The sequence below is a fragment of the Dysidea avara genome, chromosome 6, assembly GCF_963678975.1.
Source record: "Dysidea avara chromosome 6, odDysAvar1.4, whole genome shotgun sequence".
Taxonomy (NCBI): Eukaryota; Metazoa; Porifera; class Demospongiae; order Dictyoceratida; family Dysideidae; genus Dysidea; species Dysidea avara.
In genome coordinates this window covers 23,870,770-23,890,243 of record NC_089277.1, presented here as the reverse complement: position 1 = coordinate 23,890,243, position 19,474 = coordinate 23,870,770, and the positions used below count along the sequence as shown (strand labels likewise).

The window sequence follows — 19,474 nt, the reverse complement described above, 5'->3', positions numbered from 1 at the left end:
TACATTTGGTAAAGGGCAGCCATTGTTGCTGTGACCTTTTTTTTTGGTCTTCAACTTTTCAGCAAAGTGCACCCCCATTTCCAAACTCTGGATCCACCCCTGATTATCATTGGCTACCATCTGCCTGCCCTACTTCCTGTACCTGTGGTCACTCTTTTACCATAAAACATGCTCTGTCTTGTTCAAAAGGCGGGTTTCCTTCTGAGACATAATGAAGTACGTGATCTAACTGCCAATTTACTTTCCGAGGTCTATAACAATGTTGTCATTGAACCCCACCTTCAGCCTCTTTCTGGTGAGACCCTTCAATACCAAACAGCTAATCGTGATGATAACGCAAGGCTTGACATTGCAGCAAATGGTTTTTGGGAAGGACGATTTGAGAGATCATACTTTGATGTCAGAAATTTTAACCTAGTGCTCCCTCAGATCAACCCCTACACTCTGCATGCATACCGATGTCATGACAAGGAAAAGAGACGTGAATACCAACAACGGGTTCATGGAGTAGAGAATGCCTCATATACTCCCTTAATTTTTACTACTACTGGTGGAATGGGCGATGCTGCTACTCAGTTTTATAAGAGATTAGCCAACCTTTTGAGTGCAAAGCACAGTCTTTCGTATGGAATAGTGATGGGATGGCTGCGGATGGCTGAGATGTAAATTAAACTTCTCATTGTTGAGGTCTGCAATTATGTGCATTCACGGTGCCAGGTCCAGTTTGCACTGTCCATTGCTGAGGCACCGATTTCTGTGCAGGTCGCTGAGGCCCATATTTAAGAAGCTAACTTGTTTATTATGTACTGTTTTATCAAGAGTACATAATAATAGAGTAGCCCCGGCTAGGTACTCTTGGTTTTATCTTGTCATTAATTGAGAAGTGAAACTGATATTAGAATATGTTTCACTCATGAATTGATGCAGTAAAACGTTTTAAAGTCAAGTGTCTCATAATTGCTGCGAGTGTCCCATAATTGGTTAATTGACTGTATTTTGTTTATTCAGCATTTCTTGCTGGTATACCATGATTTTGAAAAATTTACTACACCAATAAATAGAGCAATAGTGACTGTAACTACATCCCAAGTTTCAATGCTTTGGGTGATTTCAGTACTTTTGTTTTTACGAAGTGTTGAATGCGGGTGTCTCATAACCCATCCAAAGTCCCATAATTGGTCATTGACCATGCCATGCTCTACTGTCTACTTTGCTGCTCTAAACAATAATTATTATGATTAAATACCACCCAAAGATATTAGGGTAGATACACTAAACGCACCAAAACTTTGGAGGTCAACAACTATTTCCTTCTGGAATAGCATGTGGTTGCATTTTGGTGTCTCATATATGCAGCATCTACTCTACAATATGTTTGTTTGTATCTGTACACTGAAAAAAGAATCTGATCTTTGTTAGCTGCGGCACCTTCATAAGTGTGTACCTACTGTTCCCAAATATTTTCATTTCCTAGTGATTCTCAATAACTTTCGTGATGCTGGAATTAAATTTTTCATCTTCGGTTCCAAGCGTACCTCCGGAGTTCACTTTTATCTCGACTTTTAATAACCTTCTGTCTGCATTTTTTTTGGACAGCCCGCTGGAGGGATTTAATATACATGCTTCATTTAACTTCTGTCTATTATCTATGCTTGCATCATAATCTATTGATTCTTGCGTTGAACACAAACCACTACGAGGACCACTTAAAATCTTACTGGACGCGCTTGTGTATAAAGCGCCTTGTGTCTTGTGTTCCGATCATGAAGGCTACGAGTGCTAAGCTATGTTTATGACAAGAATAGAGCGTGTTTGTCTTAAGGTAAGTTGCACCGTATTGTTATAGTGTGTGTTGTCTGCGCACAAGTAGTCTTGTACACGCACAGCACAATGGGCATTAATAAGAATAATATTATAATCCCATGAAGGGTGTTTGGCGTGTCGTCTTAAGGTTCATCTTTACTAGATTTGTCTTTGTTGTGTATCAAAGGGGTAGGCACAACCATTATAAGGGGATCTACTTGTAATGATGCAAGGGGGTGACACACAGGCACTCACTAGGTAGATCTGTGACTGTGGTCAAGGTAAAGGCCACCAAAATCATGCTAAGTCAACTGTCAGGTAAAAGTTTTCAACCCACGATCGAAAAGTACTGAATTATTGTCACCAAGCCACTGGTCAAAGATTGAAAAAGGCTCTTAGTCGCAGGTCAAAGCAAAATCTTGGCCAGTCAAGACTTTGACTGTGGTCACAGATCTGCCTACAGCACGTACCTACATGACACCCCCTTGTGATGTTTCTTTCATAGTTATAGAAGCTTGCACGAAGAAAATATTAAACTATGTTAAGGCACTAGCGCACATTGGAAAATATGAAAATAAACAATGAGAGAAAACACTTAAGTCATAGGTCAAACATTGATAAATGCTTGAAGTCACAGGTCAAGATGCTTGAAGTCACAGGTCAAGATGAAACTTTGCCCAGTCAAGACTTTAATCGTGGTCACAAATCAATCTATACTGTGTACCTATGTGACACCTCCTTGCAATAGCCCTGTAGAACCATCAGTGACCATAATGATTTTTGATCACCTAAAATCTTGATCCCTTGATTTCACCTGAAAAAGAACCGTGATCTTTTGACAGCGTAATACAAAAGTATTTTGTTTAGGTTAATTGTCTAAGACACACACTTTATTGCCTCTTTTGGGTACTTCTTGATCACTTGATTCAGTACAAATTAACCTCTTGATTGCTAGGTTTGATTGTGATCCTGGTTGAATATGAGTGTAATGAACCACTCATGGTAGCTACCTCTTATGTGTGCGAAGTGTTTAGTCCCAGTGATCTGTCTACTTATTGTACTGTCCTTGAGCACGTGCATATGATGGGATTGTGGTGGATTACTGGTACATATCTACGCATACGGTGCTCAAAAAAGTGTACATGTCCGAGGAGGGTTAGCATGCATGAAATGCCACTTAAAAGTTGAATGTTCTAACTGCAGTGAGTGCTAAACAAAACAGTAGGGTTTGCTAAGGCATAGTTGGCACTCGGATGGTGTTTACTGTGTGTGTGCTTTAACCTTTAAAGTCACATAGAACTACAAAACACATGTACCGTATCCCCATATGCCACTATAGTGTAGTGCTGAACGTGATAATATTTTAGTCCAACCACTTTTGATACCGTCCGATATTTTGATTACTGCAAATACCCTAGATTCTAAAGCACAAGTCTTATAAAGCTAAAATGATAAGGCTGTATAAAGAAGTATGCTTGCAGTGATACATGCACGCACGCACGCACACACGCACACTACAGCCAGCCTTCAGCTGTCATATACATGGTCATGCCCACAAAGTGAAACCTTGAATCACCTGTGTACTATAATCAGGTACTAGGAGTCATTACAGGCAAGTCCTCCTGGGTGCAGGACTAGTATCCTGCACAGGCCTTACCATACATGTACATATTGTATGTTGTGTAATTTTTGATAAATGCGGCGAACCTGCAGTGTTATTTGATGTTGATATATCACGATGAGTGTATGAGCAATAAATCATTTTTACCTCTGTGTAGAATTTTCCTCCTATGAAATTTATTACTTAATTTTGTGTTTACATCTTACTTTCCATTCAGTGGGTTTGATGTATGTAAAATTAACAAACGTACAACCTGCAAACAAAAACGTAAAGATTAATATGTAGCATTTTGGGTGCTGTTTACAAACAGGGGCCAGCCTTCACTTATAAAAGCAACCTTTGCTGCTGGTGTAGTATTTCTGACCAGTATATGACCACTGAATCTCTCAATGTAGAGGAGTAGACTAATGGAGGTAGGGATGTTGTTATATAAGTAAAACATTTGGAAAGAAATGAAGCTGGGATCTAAACGGTAAGAAGTAGTAATTATGCAACCAAGTACTAAAGATAATATGAAATGCGGTTAAAATTATGTCATTAATAATGAATGAATAAATAAATAAATAAATAATAAATAATGTTTAAGAAAACTACAAGGTGTAAGGCTTCGCACTCACTAGGAATAGAATCCATGTTGTATGAAGAGACAATCGTATAATGGATGGGTGTGTTTTGTGGAGGTGATAGAAACCATACGACCATTCTATTTAATGCCAATCAAAGTAGCTAGCAGGTGACACCCACTACAATGCAGTTAAACGACCAGACAGTGATCTAGACCAACAAACTACTGATTATTTGTTTTTGGGATTGTTGCCAGCTGGCACACCAAGTCTCAAGTTAGCAGTATGTTTGTATTTTGTACTTCCACCTGGCTTGCTAGGCTCTAGTTGGCTTGGCTACCTCTAGTGTTTGTAAATGTAAAGAACATGGTATCAAGAGTTAACAATAAGGAGGAGAGTGTCTAACGCTGTATAGGCCTGTAATAGATGATTGCGCAGAAGTTAAACGGCTTCCTTTCCGTGTAACGTATAGGCTTCTAGTATTTGTTCGTTTCCTTACCGCAATTAGTTTAGCCGCACCGTGATGAATCTTCGAGAATATTCAAAGACTAAACTAAAGACTGAGCTGTGTGTACAGGGAACAGTGCTCTTCAATTGAAGAATGCTCAAAGGTAGGGTAACATGGTGACGCAGTGAAAATTTGAAGCGATACTCTGCCTTTGGTTCAGTGTTTATTGGTTTCTCAGACGCTCTCCCCAGAGTTATCTTTGAGGTTAACAGCCACGCTTCTTTACGCAACAGAGCGATGCTCTTCGTGGTGAACTTGAACATCGAGTTGAACGCACGCCCTTGTGTCTGGGATAGTCTTTGTGGTTAAATGCGAAAATTTACTAGCCAGTCTGTACGTTACGTAGAAAAGAAGCCGTTTAACTTCTACGCAATCATCTGTTACAGGACTATACGGCATTAGACACTCTCCTCTCTTATTATTAACTCTTGATGGTATGTTTTAATGTTTTCTTGTATTGTACATTTTGCCTTCACCTTGCAGTCTCCTGGCTTATGGACAGCTTGGCTGTCTCCCTTTGTTGGCTTGCATACAGTATTGTGTATCACCTGCATTGTATCTCCTGTATTGTGTATCTCCTATATTTCATCTTGTAGTATATCATGTTATCACTTTAGGACATATGGCCCAGCTCATATCATAAAACTCAGATAACAGTTTCTAGTGAAATACTCTGCTTCTTTTATCATTGATGTCTACTCTTGGAAACTTCAGCAGCCATGCATGTCTTAAAACTGTACCCTGATTCATCCTCATTAAACATTATAATTTTAGGACTGTTTAATGGATGTATAAAGCTTCATTGCTTATAGGCATGAGATTTAATGCCATAGATATGGGAGCATACACTTGCACCTCAACTTGTGAGAATCATGCAGGAGGGGTGGTGACAATGCATTATGTGGTCTTCCATGGTCAGGTATTCAATACAACAAAGATGGTCTTCTTTGTCCATGTCTATGTAGATAAGAAGTTGTAACCCACGTGACAAATTCTAAGCCAAGTGGTGCAAATGCAGCCTTTTTCGTATGGGAAGTTTTCGTGAACATGACACACGTAGACTACCATTCACTCGGGCATTCACCAGCCGGTGTTCCCTCCTCGCCCTGTCTTGTTCTTTCCCAGCTTTCTTCCAAGTCGGTCTTCTTTGTAGAATAAGTTGTGAGCGAAGTGACAAATTCTAAGCCATGTGGCGCATTTTTCCATGTTCCTTACGTAAACTCTTGGGAATGGTCAGATGTACAGTCGTACGTAGAGTTGAGCATTACCAGTGTGGGGCTGTCCGTGTTCATTACGTGAACTCTCAGGAATGGTCGGACGTATGAGTGACTACTGCCATTTGTGGGGCTCGCTCAGGCTCACCCCAACAATTTAAAGCAGCTAAGGCTACAGTTTTTCAAGTTCTTCAGCTTGACAGGTGCCTTTTGGCATGCCACAGTGCATACAGTGCATGCATCATGGACTTACCTATGGTCTACTTTGTGTCCCAATCTCTTCTCTGACAGCGCAAGGTTTCAGTTCATGACAGCACTGCATGATGGCTTCCCTACATTTGTAATGGAAGTTTTCATAGTGTCTGGATTGGTGCTTCTCACACTTTTCTTTACTTTTTCTCGTATGATCCTAATTTTTCCTTATACTTGTTGTATATGAATAGCTATAGTATGGCCATGACTGTTCTATTAGAATATGGTACATGGTATTATGGCGACTGCTTTATTAGGGTATTTCATTGCTAATCTCAAGTGAGTCTCTTGTACTTGATAGACTACTACTGAACAAGGTTACAGTGCTATAGAGGACTTGCAGGGTGACATAATTCCAGACATGGGGCCAAGTACATGAGTACTTATACTTAAGTACACTTAAGTACAAATTTGAAAGTACTTGTACTTTACTTAAATACTTTCTTAATTTTCCCAATGTACTTGTACTTATACTCAAGTACTTTACTAAGTACTAAGTACTTGTATGTACTTGAGTACTTAAAGTACTTTTAAGTACTTGTAAGTACTGCAAACACTGTACGTAGTTTGTACACAGTGGGTGTACAATGAGAATGACAAAATTGTATGAATGTGCAATTTACAACTACTTGCGATTCTTCTACTACCTTCCCAACCATACTATGTATCATGTTGCCACGATTAATGATGTCATAGCTTTCTAGCAAACAAAAACAATGCTGCTGTTCAAGGCAGTGCATTTTAAGAGTTTAAGAGAGAGAATGGTTGACAAAAACCTGAAAGTATCAACCCCTCTAGGCACACTTACATACTACGATACACTGAATACAGTGTATATTTTACTACAGCAAAATGTACTTGTACTTTACTTAAGTACTTCCAGCATGTACTTGTACTTTACTTAAGTACTATCTTGATTGCTGCAGGAGTACTTGTACTTGTACTTGGAAAATTCAAAAGTACTTTACTTAAGTCTTCCAGCATGTACTTGTACTTTACTTAAGTACTATCTTGATTGCTGCAGGAGTACTTGTACTTGTACTTGGAAAATTCAAAAGTACTTTACTTAAGTACTTTTAAATGTACTTGACCCCATGTCTGCATAATTCATCGTAATTGCTAAGCAACCGCAGCTGTTGGTCATGTTTTGGGACAACGTGATGACTGAAAATCGCCTTCTTACTGTTTGTAATCGTCTATAGTGAAGCGGATGTGTATAGTTCTGTTGAGTAAATAGCATCCAGCTCATTAGAAACAGTGAAGAAGCTAGAATTGGTGAGCAATTCATCAAAAACTAATTGGCCACCTGTTTCACGTAGCCAATGTTGAGGAATTCTATTTCGAACCTAGCCCTGCTTTCCAGTGTCACTATATCTAGCCCTTAGTAAATGTATGTTATTACCTTCGCTCTGACCCAATGTGCGCCATAGAAAGTTGTCCCAAAACATGACCGCTTGACAACTTGCTAACCCATGTCGTCACACGTGCAAGTCCTCTATAATGAAACTGATCATTACGAAGGAGTAGGCATGGCCCGTGATAAAATGTCACCCAAAAACTTGCCTCATTTTCCCCTCATGACGACATGACAGTGTTGGTTGGGTAAAATCTAGCCCAAAAGTGCCTTCAAAACATTTTGTCAAGTTGCTACAGAATTAAAAAATTTATTCAACATAATTTTCTACCACCTGCCTGATGTGTGCAGCAATACAGGATTTTGCCGATATACCAATAGTCGTTAAAATGTAGCAGATAAGGGCCTATACCAATAGTCGATACTGATACTCAACTATTTATATTGCATATATATCTACACATCATTGTGTTAAATATCAAATCAACAAATATATTGCTTCATTAGCACAAGATATTTGGAGTATGAAATAAGCTAATATGTTGCTAATGGTGATGTACATCAAAATTATTAGTTCTTAACAAATAGTAGTGTTGCTGCATTCTTTGGGGTTAGCCTCCCCCTCTTCTCATCACAAACACCCCTGAGACTGCCAATAATATGAAGGGGGTGGCTAACCGTCTGGCGTGGAAACACAATTGCCAGTTCATGTGAGCAGTGTATGGCTTTAAATAGAACTAGACATTGATTGGTAGGATGACTGGCAGACGTTTTATTAGTAAACTTACCTTGGAATTTTGAGTATACTAGTAATGAATACAGATAGTGAACTTATAGTTTGTCGACACAAGTTTGTTATTATATAAAAATATAATTGATGCGTGTGTATTTATAAGCCATGCCCAGGCTGTTGTGGAATCTCTGGTGGATTTCTTCTTGATGTAGCTAGCTGCCTGTTGAGAGAATATACACGGGTGAAAGGTAAACAATACTACAGTATTATTATCACATAATCAATAGCAGTTATATTGGTAGTCATTCATCCAATACCGATATAAGCAAATAGTGGCCGATAAAGTATTAACCAATATTCTGATTAATGTATCGGTGCACCCTATATAGTGTTTAGTCAAGTGTAGCAGAAAAGTGGCTACAGCTACATATGGATAGCCATACAATATTGTCTTACTTATCCTTCCATATACTATAGAGGCCACAGCACAGTACGGCTTTGATATCTGGGTATGCATGTTTCACAATGTTATTGCACCAACATATTGGAATACACATGCAGGTAGTTAGTGAGATGTTGCCTACCACCAGGAAATGGACTGCTTGTGGAATGATAGGCACAAAGCGTATGTATGAAGTATACTGCTGTTGTAAGTGAGTTAGTCTCATGTCTATGTCAGATGTTGGTGCCGTTGGTGCACATCAGTAGTATAGGTGTAGCTGGAATGTAAGTGGACAGCTCTTGTGCTTTTATGAATATAATTATTAGATTCATGATTGCTGTAGACCATGATATCACTCATGAATATGATTAAAACTAGAATTGTATTATTGTATTACATATGTGATGGTAGCTAGCTTTAATAGTGGTCATGAATAGACGATATGCACACTCTATTACTCGAACGAAAAGAAGTGTATGGCAAGCGAGATCGCCTGTCCTTAGCTCGAGTGGTGAGTTATTGCTCGAGCCGCATTTGCTTCCCATACTTTTGTATGGGACTTCCGCTTTTAAGTTACTGTCGAGTTTTGCGCTGTCTACGCTTAATTGATCATTTTTCGTTCGGGTAATAGAGTGTGCATATCGTCTATTGACAAAAAAAATTAACAAACAAGTTCCGTATAGAGGGAAACTTTGGCAAATAGCCAGCGAACTTGCATTAGAAGAAACAAACACTAGCAAATTGAAGCTCAATCTTGAACTATAAGGATGCTATTTTCATGTGCTACGAGTAATTGGTGGGTTAAACTTTGGCAAATTTGTATCAAATCACCTAAGTTTTCCCCCACCAAAATTTCTCTCTAGATATGGTATAAGAAGAAATTAGGAATTTTAAACTAGAGTACAGCATTTCACACAGTATTTTGCTTATGAAGTTCCGTACTACGCAGTACCACCATATTATGATGCAAAGCCATGTTCAATTACAGTAGACCCTCAGTTATCCAAACCCCAGCATGTCTCAGGCAATGGTAAAAGTGTTCGGATAAGTGCATTGTTTGGATAATGAAGCCCATACATTGAGAGCTCTGTTACTCCAATAGAATGTATACTTGGACTCAAATGCTCTAATAGAACAGTCATTTACCAATTTCATATAAACGAGGGTACGGATAAACAAGGGTCAGATAACTGAGGGTCTACTGTTCTAATTGAATGGTCAACTACTTCTCTTTTGCATTTTATTTATTTATTTTCATTTTGTCTGATTATTGGAATGTTTAGATAAAAATGAACAGATTTTATGAATGTGGTCACCTCTTATGCATACAATGACATACATGTAGACCAGTAAGGTACTCTAATCATAAGGGTCCCCCTATGAGTGAAAGCCAGTTTTAAGACTCATGCGTCAGTATTGTTGATTTCAACAGTTTTTATGTTGTATAAATCCTGGGGGGGCACACCTGTTCCTCTTGAAATCCATTTTACACTACAGCAAACCCACACTGTTAATACTCGTGCCCCCAGCTCTAGAGTGGCCGCTGACTGTAATAAATCAGTCATATTCAGCCTGTATCATGTGAAGGTATATATGTATGTACAGCACAGGCCCGTAGCCAGGGGGGGTTCGGGGGGTTCGGAAGAACCGCCCTCTTGGAAAAAAGGTCCACAATTTTTGGTATACAAGTCCAAATTTTCAGGAGCAAAAGTCCATTAGCTACAGTTTACTAGATACCACTAATAAGAAACTAAATTAAGCGCTTCGAGTAACTCATTCATTGCATGGATTAAATGCAATGCAAGATCGAGATACTCTAATAGAGCAGTCAACCACTCTAATAGAACAGTCACAATATTTGGACCTTTACTAAAGGTCCACTTTTGGTCAAAAAGAACCCCCCTTTCAAAATCCCTGGCTACGGGCCTGCAGCAGGAATTAATTTTGGAGGCAAATAGGTAAAAATTCCAGCCATAAACCTTTGTAGCATACAGTAACAGACATAAGGATTAATTTCACAGTTAATTTGCTTCATATTTCTGCAGGCTGACTTGTGGTGATTTCATCAATGAAACAGACAACTCGTGTCATCCTTGCTGTGGTGATAAGTTTGTTGCTATTATCTTTTGTATACACCAGCACCTACAATTGCTGTAAACCTTCAGAAAAGAATGAAAGTGCTGAATTGTTGTGGTCAACATCACTGTTATCACAAGGTGTTGCAGAGCTGTCAGATGATAATAATGATAATGGCATACTTCGCAGAAATGCAAATGGTGATGTGAACTTGAATTCTCCTCCACAAGATATCGTACGAAAGCCTCGCCGATATGCAATCAGTAGCAGTTATTGGGAACAACAGACTAATGCAGTTATTAACATGCTCTGTATGCAAAGGTGGGCACACTCTGTGGGGCTAACTGTTGTCGAACCATTTGCATGTCAGTCAGAGTTGAAGTTCCCAGAGGAAGTGTTGTATAACAACTCTATGTCTAACACATTAAAACTCCATGATTATGTTGATATAGATTATTGGAATGAAAGGGCCAGTGAGTGGGATGTCCCACCTTTAGAAACTTGGGAAAATTTTATTCTACATTCAACAAAGAAAATTATTGTTGTAATAATGTCACACTTTGGTGCTGGTGGCACTTATGTAAATGATGAAATTCTGAGCCATCCCAACTGCTTAAAATGGAAGACATGGTTTTTTGAAAAGCATGCCAAACTTTTTCGTATACTTCATTTTGAAGCCGTTCGGGTTGTCTGCTTTTCATTTTTTGAGCACATAATGACTCCAGAAACTTTTAATGCCGGCCTCCAGATTGACGGTAAAGAAGATGTTACAGTGTGGTTTACAGAGTGGCGTGGTGTTGAAAATGGTAGGATATCTTTTGTCGGATTAGGACAAAACAAATTTGGACGTACCCAGGGTGGGCAAGATAACTTACTAACCATGATACGCTCCAGTAAAAGACTTTTATCTGATAGTAAAAGATACGTACACCAAGTCCTCGGTGTAGAATTTGATCAGTATGATGCAGTGGTTATAAGAGTAAAACCTGATTATGACTACACTGTAGAACAAAATGTTGAGTACTATAGCACCTGTGCAGGGCTACTAGAAAACCATTTGAAAACTGTGGCTCAAAATTCTACTAGTCATCGTAAATCATTCCTAGCTATTGACATGGGTAAATTTGGAGACATGGTACGAGCTGATACTTTTGACTACAATTCACAAGGTGCATACACTGGAAATGGAATTAAATTATTTCAACGATTTTTAAATTTGGTGTATGGAAACAAATCTATTAGCAGTTATGATGATGATTTTGTGCGGGCCACAGATGGAGTAATGGATAGTGGGTACATTGGAGCCGTACAAAAGACAATAGCCATGAATGCCAGAAGTCTTGTAGTTGTTGGTGGGCACTCAAATTTTCAGAAGATCATTATTCAGAATTTGTCGAAACGACACAGGGACTCTGTCAAGTTAATATGCTATGGATCTTACACTTAATAGTGTAACTTGCCCATTTTTATTGTCTATATTTATAACCATATCATTATTGCACTGGTATTTTAAATATGATTGTCTTCTTCCTTTTACAGCATTTATGACTGGATTTGTGAAACATCAATTTTATGACCTTGAAAGACCACACAATTTTGTTTTTAAAGACATATCTAATTTTCATTATCAAACCTGAAGCTATTTAACTCTGCTACTCTGTAGTTATGAGCGAGTATATGTACTATTACTGTAAAACACATTATTCTGTTGTGCCTGGCTTCTTATCAGACATGGGCGTTGAACCAGACGTGTATCATTGCTTGCGCACGGCGCATTATTTAATCTATTGAGGGCATTTCTGTGTAGACGAGGGTGTGGCTTTTGCTCCGATCATGAACATGGTTTAACTACCAAGAATCGCCTTATTTGTGGGAGGAGAATGAGAATTAGACCGATAAGCCAGGTGATTGTGTCTGCAACACGTGATTGTTGTGAGCGGCTGGTAATTATAATCAGTACTGTAAGTGTCAATATACTAATCATGCACATGCAACCTCTCGTTTAATTTTCAGTGCACGGTTGCTGAAATTAAGTCATACCTGTGGGATCATATCCCGAGCTATTCTTTGATGAGAACAATAACTGCACATTAGTAAGGATATCCCCCAATTACAGACATGCCAACTCTCACGCATTATAGGCGTAAGTCTCACGCTTTGGCTAGTAATCTCACGCTCTCACGCCTAACCCTCTGTTTCTCACTCTTTCAGCTTAGTTCTCACGCCTCACTAGGCCTGATCTGCTCCATGATTAGCTCTGTGCTTAAAATTGGACAGCTCTGTGCTTGTTTTATGTACTTTGAGCACGCAGCGACTTTTTTTTTTTTTTTTTTTTTTGGTCTTCGCTACCAAAAATTCTGGAGTGAGTCTAGTCCACATTGCTGGTAGTGTTTAAGGTCTCACTCCTAAAATTGTTGAGAAGGGTGGCATCTCTGCAATTAGCTACTGGGGCCGTGGATACTCTTGATGTACAGTTATGATGATTCTTCAGAGATTACCACTTCTGAAACCATCAATTTACACTCGGTTGAATGGCTCCTATGCTCTTATAGAGCAAACCGTTTTGTACCTATCAACCCAAATACCACTAAATCTAAAAAGAATCCTTTGCCCAAGTATTATCAGCAAGGTTTGTGATGAATAACTATAATAGAACAGCTAGTGTGACAGAAATGTTGAACAGTTTACAATGGCACACATTGGAGAAGCGAAGAAATAATTTGAGAGCCTCACTAATGTATATATAAAATAATTAATGACATGGTAGATATTAATGTGCACCAACGGTTTAGACCAAGCAACACCACAACTAGAGGTCACCATCAAAGATTTCTGCAGTTGCCAACAAGGGTAGATGCTTATATGAACTCCTTCTTTCCTTTTACAATAAAATTATGGAACCAACTAGATTATCATATTATCCAAGCTCCATCTCTTGATTTATTTAACAATTATATAAATTTGTAAATAAGTAACTAACTACATATGTACGAATATACTCATGATTGAGTTTGTACATTAACAAATATATATATATATATATATATATATCAATCCTCAGAACACTTAATCAAGGCTTATGCTGATGATGCGGCATTAATTTCTGACTACTTAAGAGACACACATTAGGGTACTGCAGCAAGTGGATCAAAAGGCTATTGAATTAGATCTTTATTTCAAGCCCTCAAAGTGTGTATCATACTGTATGTTATATTTTTGTGATGGTAATCACCAGAGTGAAAGAGGGATCCAGCTATCTGGGGGGATCACAATTCTATGTCTATGACTGAGAGTGGTACCAAGTTTTTAGGAAAGTCTCTTTTAAGTGCCACCAAATCTGCTGCTAATAAGAAAATGTGTAACTTACTATCTCAACTATTATCTGCTACTGATGTGTTACCCTATCTCTGGTGAGTACAAGCTCTGGCTCTACCGCAATTACATTGTTTCTCTCCTTCGCTTCCATCTGTCAGTTGATGCTGTCACTAAAGGGGCCATTACTAAAAAGGAAAACATAATTGTTCGTCATCTTAAGAAATGGTTGAAACTTCCAAGAAGTGCTACCCATGCCATCCTTTACTATCATGGTGTGGGCTGCCCTAGCATTTCCCATGAATCAAGACAGGCAATAAGCCTCCTATCCTGTAGTGCCTCCAGTGATCACTAACTTCAGGAACTGGGTTTGCAATTATGTTTGGGGAATGCTTATTTGCAAACAGAGCTAACTATTCCATTTGTCTAAAGCACGTTCACAATTAATATCCCTTCCAATGGCTCGTCACCTTTATTAATTTTGCAGGCAAAGAAATTAACAGCAGTTGATGAATGCTCATTATTATGATAACTGTTTGAATACACTATCTGTCCAAGGTAAATTAAAAATTTCTGTGACTCTTGAATCTTGCTGTGGAACCTGGTTACCTGGAACAGATTGTTGCTTGGATGCAACCCAGGTCAATTCTCATTTATTCTCCATGCTGACTCAGACACCCTTCCCACAGCAGTCAATTTAAAACATTGGCATGGGACAAAGTGCACACTATGTGGATGCACTCAGCCTACCACTGCTCATGGTTTGGGTGGATGTCCCTGACAGGGCCGCTTCACATATCGCCATAACAAAGTTCTACACTGCTTGTCTACTGAACTTATTATACTAATTTCTTTTCAAAACTAAGTGCAGTTTCAGTTTATGCTGAGTTACCTGGTATACATGCAAGTGACTCTCCACAAGCAACAATCCCTCATTCTCTACTCACTACTCCATTATGATACTGTTCTTTACAATGAAGGAAACAACTTAATAGCCTTGTTAGAATTAACATGCCTCTTAGACTCAGTAGAGCAATCTCAACTCTGCTAGGGATAGAAAACAAGGGAAGAGAGAGTACCAGAAGCATTCGACCGTCTAGTTGTTTTTATGATACAATTGAACTAAGCGTTTAAGTCACTACTTGCCATCATCTTTGTCATCGTTTCAGAACTGTGTTAACTTGTTCAAAGTGAGATGAAGATTGCTAAATCTTCCTGCAGACACATTTTTGACTTGGCTGCCACTGCTTCAATCTCTTCTTCAAGATGAATATTTTGGACAAGAGATTGCCCAGAATGGTCAGACCTTAAATGCTGACCACTTTAGTTCTTTTTTATACTTAGTTTTTGTGTTTTTTCTCTTGCCACACCCACTTGTGGGGCATTTTATTGCCTTTCCGTGGTCTTGTGTGTCTGAGGACTCACTCACTAGTTAGCTATTTATTTAATTTTGTTACTTTTTGTAACATAACTTTGTTATATATTCATCGGTATCGATGGTTTCTGTCTCTGTGGGGGGATACTCTTGCTATGTGCTCAACAACATAGTCATTCCTCAGGATATGCAGGATATGATCCCACATGCAGGTATGATTTGATTTCAACAAGCAAAACAGGTTGTGCATTATATTCTTGACGATCACTATAGGTAGCTAAGGCAACATTACAATAATTATAATCTATTTCAAGATGTTACCAAGGTAAACCAGGCGTCCAGGCCTCCCATCTCAAATATCAAGGAGAAAACATCCTGACCACCTGGTAGACTCCTGTAAGCGTTCGAGCGTAAATCGGATGGCTGCAGGTTCGAGGCCACCTAGGTCCAGTCATGGGTTTTTCTCCTTTCTCCAACTTTTCAAACACACCTTAAGTAGCCAAAGTCTAGTAGCTAGAACAGGCTGTAGGACCAGGTGTCCTACAGACCTTCAGCACTTGTGCTGTAAAGCATTAATAAATAAATAAATTTTTAAAAAAAATTAAAAAAACTTGAAGCACTCACAATGTATGTAAGTAACTATAAGTAGTACTGTACTGTACAGTAGGTTATGGCCTGTTGGTAGCACGTACAAGTAACAAACAGACCTTGTCACATTAACTGTGTGTTGTTAAACTGTTCTGTTGAAAAACTCCAGCAGTACAACAGTGACACCTTGAATATTATACTACAGGTATGTACTACATCAGTCAGGAAGGGGGCACATGCTCCAAGAAAAACCTAATCAGGATACTCTAATGCAGCAGTCAGTCAAACATTCTAATAGAACAGTCATCACACACAATGCTATTGAAAATCCTCGACAGTTGCTGGGTATGAACACTTGTATCTGCTGCACTATCCCATGGGCACACTTAGCCTGTTAGGAATATTTTGCGAATGAAATGCGATCCTTTGTATCTCATTCGCATTCTTTAGGTTCATGACTGTCACTTAATTATCCCTAAAACTCTGATCAATACATGTGCAGTCCATTCAGATATTATCACATTTAACTGTTCTACATCAAAATTTTCAGTCCTGAAAGATATAAAATGCCTTTAGCTTCTGGGGGAGCTGCCCCCAGCTCCACACATGTACCTACCCCTTTGCCAAACTCTGGATCCGCCCCTGTATATACTTAGAAAATAATAATAATTATTATTGCATACATTCATTTCTCAGGAATTCAGCAGTGTCAGATTTACAAATTTCACCTTGCTGCAGTTAGACTGTTTCACAGTCAAAGCATTGGATAGCCTTAATCAATATTCCAAATTTTCTGTAGCCATGTCCTCTGACGTGTTATTATTCGAAACCATGCCTGCGTTTTAGCACCTATACCACATGTACATGTACAGATGATATCTCAGTACTGGAATAAAACTGTGCATTCTGTAATTTGCATAACAACTAAAACTTACATAGCATTATCATTACAATATAAAAGATCATGCATCATGAAAATTTCAAAAAGTATTCAAATTTTATGCTCCTCATTAGACCCCATGCACATGCATACCCTACATGTACTTTTGCAGGCCCAGTCACAGTTTATTACTTATCCACCACAAAAAATCCCTTTTTAAAATATCTAGATCCACCACTGTTCAGGGCGGGTCTAGAGATGAATGGTAACATGAAAGTTTTTAAAATTCAACCATCATGAAAAAAAAAAGTATCATGCTCTAATAGAGAATTCATTACAGATTAAGCTCTATAATTGTAGGAAATAATGCAGTGGTTTGGGTTTTAAGGTTTCCATTTCATTAGGGGAGAGAGTACTAGTTGCCTGTGGATCGAGTTTTGTGTTGTGGTGGCCAGGGTTTAGACTATTGAAAACTAAGTGTGGGCTTATACACTGCTGCGTTGTTTTGCAGAGATAGATTCATTGTAGACATCCTTTATTAATAACAGTACCACTTCATGTATGGGATACATTCTCATTAAAGATAGGGTCATGTGTTAAAACTAATTAATGTTGTTACTGTTTCTTTCAGGTTAATACCCTAATCAACTTTCCATTTTTTCTTTAAATTAGCATCAATTGTCTTCATTAATGAAGCACCAAAAATATATTCTACCTACATTCTTGGGAAGCTTTGTGTTAGTAGTTTTGCTAATTAATTACAGTACTAAGCCAAGAAACACCAGCAGCAGTAAATTGCCATCATTTCGTTTAGACACAGTGGCACAAACCCATGTTCCTGTAGAGCAGAGAAGCAACATTAATAATCAATTAATTTCAGCTAATAGTAAGCAAGTCACTTCATCTTCACCATCCACAACAAGTGTCCAAAAACTGACTCTATCCACACCAACTGATAAACCAATTGATAAGATACGTAGATATACACTGTGCAGCAGTTACTGGGAACAACAAATTAATGGTATTCTTAACTTGTTTTGTTTTCAAAGATGGGCCAATTCTGTTGGTCTCACAGTGGTTGAGCCATTTGTCCATATGTCAGAGTTGAAGTTCTCACATGAGCTACTTCACGATGATGGCACAATATCTGGTGCACTAAGACTTCGTGACTACATTGATATTGACTACTGGAATGAACGGGCAAAGAAGTCAGGTGTACCAACATTAGAAAGTTGGAAAAATTTTGGTTCACATTCAACAAAGAAAATTATTGTAGTGATAATCTCTTATAATGTTGGAACTGGTGGCACTTTTTTGGATGAAGAAATTAATACTCACCCTCCTTGTCTTAAACAGAAGACATTGTTTTTTGATGATCACTCCAAGTTGTTTAATAAATTAAACTTTGAAGTCACCAGGGTTGTGTGTATCTCATTTAGTGATTACATAACATCACCAGAGACATTTTCTGCTTCTCTACAAATAGAAAATAAGAAACAAGATATTACAATATGGTTTAGTGAATGGAGAGGTGTTGAAAGTGGACGGGTAGCATTTACTGGATTAGTAGATAACATATTTGGACGCACACAAGGTGGACTTGATATTCTCCTAAGCATGATTCACCCCAGCAAGAAAGTGCTAATGGACAGTAAACAATATGTCAGACAAGTTATTGGCAGTGATTTTGGTCACTATAATGCTGTAGTGTTTAGAGTAAAACCTTCGGGTACGCGAACTATACAAGGTAACAATGTTTATTTCAATAAGTGCGCAGATGAGTTGGATAAGCATTTAAAGTCTATACCTAATAGTTCTGGCCATACAGCTTTCTTAGCTATTGACATGGGTAGATTTGGGGACACGGTGCTGGCCAATAAATTTGACTTTGACAATCATGGAAGTTATACTGGAGAAGGGAAGAAGTTGTTTCAAAAAGTTTTACACATTGTGTATGGCAATAAATCCATTGAGTCTTATGAGAATGACTTCATACAAGCTACTAATGGAGTACTGGACAGTGGATATGTAGGAGCATTACAAAGAACTATAGCCATCAATGCTAGGAGTCTTGTAGTTATCGGTGGACACTCAAAATTTCAAATGACAATAGTGTATAATATGAAACAGCGACACCGTGACTCTGTAAAGTATCTATGCTCTTCATAGTCATGATTGTGCATTTCAGTTACATTTATAGGTAATTTTGAATACTATCTGTGTCTGCAATAATATTATTACTTGTGAACAAATGTAAATAAATGTTCAGGTCATAAATTGATATATATACAATTTTATTATCCTTAGTTAGAGTGATCACGCTAAAGGTGGCTCAGTGAGTGAACAAACAAACAAACAGACTATCAAGCATTACATCAATATGTAGATTTCAGGACATACAGAAGAGTTTTTGATATTAAACTGTGATTGGGTTTAAAACATCTTTATGAAGGTGCAATGCTCTAGTGTGCAGCTGTATTACTGACTGGATATATATTCTAAATATTTAATGCAGATTATCTTACAGTTCAACAAAACTTGATGGATTAAGTTTTGTTACAATGAATAGGGTCACAAGGTCTGTTACTTCCATCTTACTAACCAATTTAACTTTACAATCTCAGTTATTTTATTTGTGTATATGTAAGGTAATACTCTGAATAGAGTGTGCAAACTTTACAGTACTCTATAGCCATAGGTACGTATATGGAAAATGACTATATATGAGAAGAGCTGCTCAAATGATTGAAATG

At 38.2% G+C, this 19,474-nt stretch overlaps 1 protein-coding gene across 6 annotated transcripts; it reads left to right on the top strand.

Moving 5' to 3' along the window:
• The first annotated feature begins 1,718 nt into the window (after positions 1–1,718).
• Positions 1,719–19,002, top strand: LOC136257674 (uncharacterized). 6 transcript variants are annotated; one of them, XR_010702102.1, is made up of 4 exons: positions 1,748–1,822; positions 8,212–8,296; positions 10,536–12,470; positions 17,353–19,002. XR_010702102.1 is itself a non-coding variant. In XM_066050958.1 (2 exons), the coding sequence occupies exon 2, from the start codon at positions 17,412–17,414 to the stop codon at positions 18,888–18,890; it is 1,479 nt and encodes a 492-aa protein (XP_065907030.1). In that variant the 5' UTR covers positions 12,343–12,470; positions 17,353–17,411; the 3' UTR covers positions 18,891–19,002. The 6 variants fall into 6 exon arrangements, 4 of the variants coding, with proteins under 4 accessions (XP_065907030.1, XP_065907029.1, XP_065907031.1 ...); XR_010702101.1 differs by lacking the exon at positions 8,212–8,296 and having other exon boundaries at positions 1,719–1,822; XM_066050958.1 differs by lacking the exons at positions 1,748–1,822; positions 8,212–8,296 and having other exon boundaries at positions 12,343–12,470.
• Positions 19,003–19,474: the final 472 nt, after the last annotated feature.